Source organism: Sinocyclocheilus grahami, unplaced genomic scaffold, assembly GCF_001515645.1.
Source record: "Sinocyclocheilus grahami isolate Dianchi unplaced genomic scaffold, SAMN03320097.WGS_v1.1 scaffold587.1, whole genome shotgun sequence".
NCBI classification, from domain to species: Eukaryota; Metazoa; Chordata; class Actinopteri; order Cypriniformes; family Cyprinidae; genus Sinocyclocheilus; species Sinocyclocheilus grahami.
The window spans coordinates 475296-482147 of record NW_015505766.1 but is presented as its reverse complement, the minus strand read 5'-3'; the positions used below and the strand labels follow the sequence as shown (position 1 = coordinate 482147).

Here is a 6852-nt window from a genome sequence, read left to right as displayed (position 1 = left end):
GCAAAAATGTAACTTGCGTTACTGATTTGAAAAAGTAACTCAGATATTCTCTTGTAAATTAAAAAAGTAATGCGTTACTTTACTAGTTACTTGAAAAAAGTAATCTGATTACGTAACTCACGTTACTTGTAATGCGTTACCCCCAACACTGACGAGCACCGATGCATTCCAAAGTGGAGCTGTCAAGCCATCTAACGAGCAGAATGGTACGTTTGATCGCATCTCTCTCTCTCTCTCTCTCTCTCCTCCAGACAGGAGAGTTGACGGGAGGTAATCCCCTCCATGTGAGGAGGCGGCACGGGTGTGGAGGCGTGTTGTTTTCCATTCAAATCCTTACTAGACCTATAAAAAGCGGGACTCGGAGCTCGGAAGAAAGAGAGAGAGAGAGAGAGAGAGAGAGAGAGAGAGCGCAAAGAGAGAGAGAGCGCACGCCGAACGACACGGCTGTATCTGTACCTGTCCGGATGGGGATGGAGATGCTGCATGGATCCGCAGGTGTCCAAACGGTGAAGGCGCTGAAAAACGCCGCCGTGTGCCTGATGCTGCTGCCGCGCTTCCTGTTCGCGGCCGTGATGCTGTGGCTCCTGGATTTCCTGTGCATCCGGAGGAAGGTGCTCACGAAGATGCGGGAGAGCGACTTGGGCAGCCCCGACGACCCGCCGCTCTGCGTGTCCGACTCCAACAAGATGTTCACGCTCGAGTCGCTGCGCGCCGTGTGGTACGGCCACAAGCTGGACTTCTTCAAGACGGCGCATCTGGGCGGCGCGGCGCCCAACACCGAGGTGGTTCCGCTGGACAGCGCGCAGCGGAGTGGCGCGCAGCGGATCCTGGACTACGCCCGCGGGAGGAGACCCCTGATCCTGAACTTCGGGAGCTGCTCCTGACCGCCGTTCATGACGCGCCTTTCGGCGTTCCAGCGCGTCGCGCGGCAGTACGCGGACATCGCGGACTCGCTGCTGGTGTACATCGAGGAAGCGCATCCGTCGGACGGCTGGGTGAGTTCCGACGCGCTCTACCAGATCCCCCGGCACCGCTGCCTGGAGGACAGACTCCGCGCCGCGCAGCTCATGAACCAGGAGGTGCCGGGGAGCGCCGTGGTCGTGGACACCATGGAGAACTCGTCCAACTCGGCGTACGGCGCCTATTTCGAGCGCCTCTACATTCTGAAGGACGAGAAGGTCGTGTATCAAGGCGGCAGGGGTCCGGAGGGCTACCGGATCTCGGAGCTCAGAGACTGGCTGGAGCGCTACCGGAGCGATCTGGAAGCTTCTAAAGCGGCGACGGTGGTCCACGTTTAAGACGGATGCACAGATGGATGTTTTCCTTCCCTCAGCCCCACTCTCGCGTCCTTATCGTGAAGTCATTGGCTGTGTTTCAAAACCTAGCGACCGTCTGCGCTCTCGATGTTTTCAAAAGTTCCATTATAGCTCCTACAGATCAGTGTTTGGGGTTCTGCAAACCTCGCAGTTAAGTCATCGGTGGCGTTTCAGTCTGCACTTTCTCAAACATTGAGAAGGTCTTGATGCACTGAACATGCACTGAGCCAGGCTTTTCAACCAGGGGTCCATGCACTGTAAAAGCGCTTTCTCAGGTAACCTAGAAATGAAAATGACATTAGGTTACACCAATGAAAGCATTTTTAAGGGTTGCACATTTCACTTTTTTTACAGTGTGGACCCCTGGGGGCCCGTGAAGGTACTCCAGGAGAGAACATTTTATACATTGACATTTCTAACTATGAGCGCTGGTGGTTCACATGTAGGACGGATGGATGTTTTTCCAGCCCGGTCTTGTGTTTTTAGATTGAAGTGATTAGCTGTGTTCAAAACTCAGCGACTGTCTGTGCACTTCTCACTTTGTTACACTGTAAGGTTCTTAGAATAGATGCCAAAAGGCTCTTTGGAAATTAAAAAGCAGTTTTTGATGTTTCTGATCAATGTAAAAAAACTAGATCCAGGGTTTTCAACTACAGTAGGAGAGAAGAAATGCTGCTTAAACCATTTGAAAACACAAACTAATGATCTTACAGCTTATATTTTTAATAAAGATTGTTTTAAAGTGCTGTCAAGAAAATTGAGATTTCTGTACTGTATCTGTAAAGGTTGAAAACCCTTGAGCTAGAGGATAAAATGTTCACCTGCCCATATCAAACATGCATTTTGTGCGTCTCAGGTGCACTTGATCCCCACTAGATGCACAGCTCGCTAGGTTTTGAATCAGTGTCTTCAGCTGCTGCTACAGTCAACCGCAATACTGCAAACGTCGGGTTTTAGTTTGATGCATACAGTTATCTAGACAGATGTTTATGTTGCCAGTGACCATGCGACCGCATGATAGCTGTTGTGCTTTCGTCTCTGTTCTTTAGGCCTACTTGTTTTATATCAATCCAACCTGGCATTTTATTTGAGATATTGCAAAGACGGTATATCTATCCATCTGAAACATATCCTATTTTATTTTTGTATGGTATATTTCCCTAACCTGGCATTTTATTTGAGATATTGCAAAGACGGTATATCTATCTATCTGAAACATATCCTATTTTATTTTTGTATGGTATATTTCCCTTGTGAGTGCATGTGTGTGTGTGTGTGTGTGTGTGTGAGAGAGAGAGTATATGTGTGTGTGTGTGTGTGAATACATGTGTGTGTGTGTGTGAGAGAGAGAGGATATGTGTGTGTGTGTGTGTGAATACATGTGTGTGTGTGTGTGAGAGAGAGAGGATATGTGTGTGTGTGTGTGTGAATACATGTGTGTGTGTGTGTGAGTACGTGTGTGTGTGTGTGTGTGCGCGGCCAGGAGGCCGTTTGATTATACTCTGGAGTTATTGTGAAGATCGGTTTTTAAAAGGATTTTAACCAGAAAACCGATACTGATGTAATTTGACACTAGAGTACAGGACAGAGAAATGGCCTCCAGACATATTGCCAAATGTTGTTTTGTAAATGGTGTATATTTTATTGAACACTTTTTTAAAATAAATGGTAGAGCACCCTCTAAATCGATTTTATCCGTAATTTCTAGGAGACTTAGATGCCTCAGATGGACCTGAAATGTAAAAACTAAGAGTCGTGTGAAATACGGCATAATGAATACATTCCTGGCAGACAAGTAATTGATGCATTTTATTGACATGCAAGATAAATTATGCATTTTCTGTGGCAGAATTCCATCTTGGCTTTTCAAACGATAATATTTTGGTTTTCTTTTACAAGCCAAATGTTCATGAGCTCTCATATTCCCTCTCATTATGTTTATAGGGCTGTTAAAGCAAAGCTTGTCAGCTTCTGCATTAGGAAATTTTGAGCTTACGTTTTTAAAATGCACATTTTAAAATTAAATTTAAAAAAAGCAAACACACCATCCATAATTAGTGGTGTCTGTTAAGATATGCATCACTACTACAATTGCTGTCTTTGAAAAAATATATATAATAGTATAATGTTAACACTTTAAAAATAAATAAATAAACAAACAAACAAACAGAGCACCCTTTAAAACTGTTTTATTATGTTTATAGGGCTGTAAAAGCAAACACATTTTAGCTTTTGCGTTAGGAAAATTTGAGCTATTATTTTTTGAGCATCTATATGTTATTTAAATGTAATTAATTGCATAAATGCATATTTTAACATTTGATTTAAAAAAGCAACCAAACTATGCATAATTAGAGGTGTTTGCCTCAGACGAGTTGGACGCCTCAGATGGACCTGAAATGTAAAAATGTAATTAATAAATAAAGGACACATTTTACTGACATGCAAGATAATTCATGCATATTTTTTGTGGCAGTAAGGATATTGTATTGTTGTATATTGACAAATGTACATTATCTCTCATATTCACTCTTATTATGTTTACAGGGCTGTAAAAGCAAAACATTTCAGCTTCTGCATTAGGCAATTTTGATTTGAAGCTTATATTTTTTCAAATAGAATTAAAAACGCACATTTTAAAATACAATTTCAAGAAGCAATCACGTTATCCATAATTAGTGGTGTTTGTTTTGGTAAAAATCACTATGATGCACAACCTTGAGTGGATTATTGCAATCAAAGACAACAAATAGTCATATTCATTACAAATAATAATGCATATACTTCATTAGCAATGCATCAAAATATAATATATATATATAATAATAAAATCTTTTTTCACAAGTACGTAAAGTATTATAATCAAAGGCAAAAACAGGATGAAAAAATATTTACAAATCAGTCTGTTTTGAAAGCTAAAATAACAATTTTATAGAATATTTTGCTCAGTAAAATGTGTTAAAATGAAAAGGTGGATCAAGGTTAAGCTGCTTTTTGAATTAGAAGTCCCTGAAATTATTATAGTTATATTATAACTATAGTTTTGTTTCTAATCCTAGTCTGCTGCCTTCATAGGGAGCTAAAACTGAATGCTCTACATTGTCTGCAACTCATACAAACTCATGGTTAAATGAAACACACTCAAGTTTGGCGTCTAATCTAAACAAAATAATCTAATAAGAATTGCAATGCAAAGAAGTAAAGGTAGGATTTCAAATAAGGATATAACCAACATTTCTCTCGGATGGATATTATTTTACTGCACTTGTTGTAGTGCATTCTGGGACTGCTTTCAACGCAAAGGATAAATGCAACGCTGGCTAAAAGAAGGTGTCTTAAAAGGCAGCATAATATTGTTACCGATCCACCTGCGTGCGTGTCCGGAGAATCTAAAAACACACTCTTTATTTTGATCACAAAATACAGTAAAAATTGTGAAACATTATTACAATGCAAAATAGCTGTTTTCTACATTAAGAGGACTTCTGACAAATTTAAAGCACCCTCGATGAATAAAAGTATTAATTTTGTTCTGTAAAATATTTTTTTTCAGCATTTCCAACATTGATAATAATCAGAAATGTTTCTCGAGCAGCAAATCAGCATATTATACTGATTTCTGAAGATCATGTGACACTGAAGACTGCCGTAATGATGCTAAAAATACAGCTGCGCATCACAGAAATATATTTGTTATTTTTGAATATTTTTGAATATAATTATAATGTTATAATTATGTTATCTTTCAACGCAAAGGATAAATGCAACGCTGGCTAAAAGAAGGTGTCTTAAAAGGCAGCATAATATTGTTACCGATCCACCTGCGTGCGTGTCCGGAGAATCTAAAAACACACTCTTTATTTTGATCACAAAATACAGTAAAAATTGTGAAACATTATTACAATGCAAAATAGCTGTTTTCTACATTAAGAGGACTTCTGACAAATTTAAAGCACCCTCGATGAATAAAAGTATTAATTTTGTTCTGTAAAATATTTTTTTTCAGCATTTCCAACATTGATAATAATCAGAAATGTTTCTCGAGCAGCAAATCAGCATATTATACTGATTTCTGAAGATCATGTGACACTGAAGACTGCCGTAATGATGCTAAAAATACAGCTGCGCATCACAGAAATATATTACAATTTAACAGATATTCACATAGAAAACAGCTATTTTAAATTTTAATAACATTTCACAATTTTTACTGTATTTTTCATCAACTAAGTGCACCTTGGTGAGTAGAAGAGACTCTTTCAGAAACATCTCCATGTTTTCAAACTTTTGAGCACTAAACAAACACAGTAAAAAGTGAGTGTAATTTTAACTGTAAAATACTGTAAAAACGCTACGCAGCTATTTTAAATTTTAATAACATTTCACAATTTTTACTGTATTTTTCATCAACTAAGTGCACCTTGGTGAGTAGAAGAGACTCTTTCAGAAACATCTCCATGTTTTCAAACTTTTGAGCACTAAACAAACACAGTAAAAAGTGAGTGTACTTTTAACTGTAAAATACTGTAAAAACGCTACGGGAAAAAAAACTCTTAATAGGTTAACAGTAAGTTCCCGTACTATATACAGGGAAACACTGTAAAAGATCTAACCAGACATTTCATGTAATTTTACAGTAAAATGCTGTTAATTGTAACATTTTTAGAAGTAAAAAAAAAAAAATCAGTGTATAATTTACAGTAAAAAACTGTAAACTGATATTCCCAGAATTCCCTGCGTGACACATTTGAAAGTATTTCTTAAGTTTCTTAATAGTTTTATCATGTTTGTTATCAGTTCTGTACATGTGGGTTTATGGCACATCTTCTGTTGTTTAATGAATGTTTATTGCATTAAGTGTCATTTTGTTACCATAATGGTGTTTAGTTTGCGTGAATGACACTGTGCACCTTCTATATATTAGTATATACTTCAGCTTGTGGAAAAGCTTCTTGTGATGAACTGATTCTTCATATTGCTGTCTCTTTTACCACCTTGTTTGTAAATTACAGTTTTATACTGTAAATGTTTTTACAGTTTTTCTGTATTTTTTACAAAATTATTCTGGCAACCACAGCTGCCAAAATTATTTTGTAAAAGCTAAATTTTTTTATTTTTACTGTAAACCCTTCTATCTCTTACTAGACTGTTCATTTGTTTTTCACCTCCCATCATTCACAGACATAAACAGCTAATGCTGAGTTGTTTGTGTCTTCATAAAGCAGATGGATCTGCTCCTGTTTTCTGATTGGTTAGTCCAGTAACAGCTGTTCAGCACCACAGAGACTAACTATTACTAGTTTACATGACACCACTAAACCTTTATAAACCTCGCTGACTAAAGTATATAGTAAAACCAATGCTGAACCTTCAAAATATAATGCATTTTACATAATTGCATGATCAGTTGTGGAATATTTGTATTTATGATTTTTTTTACATTCTCTTATTTTCAATGAAAATATTTTTAATGATTATGATTTGCATGTAATTTAATTCAGCAGTTTGGGGAAAAAACTGTTCTAGCAGGAGGATG

General features: G+C 38.1%; 1 protein-coding gene across 1 annotated transcript; it reads left to right on the top strand.

Moving 5' to 3' along the window:
* Positions 1 to 237: 237 nt before the first annotated feature.
* LOC107557013 (thyroxine 5-deiodinase-like) lies at positions 238 to 2003 on the top strand. Its single transcript, XM_016240300.1, has one exon. It carries the CDS (start codon positions 465 to 467, stop codon positions 1296 to 1298), a length of 834 nt encoding a protein of 277 aa, XP_016095786.1. The 5' UTR covers positions 238 to 464; the 3' UTR covers positions 1299 to 2003.
* The last annotated feature ends 4849 nt before the right edge of the window (positions 2004 to 6852 follow it).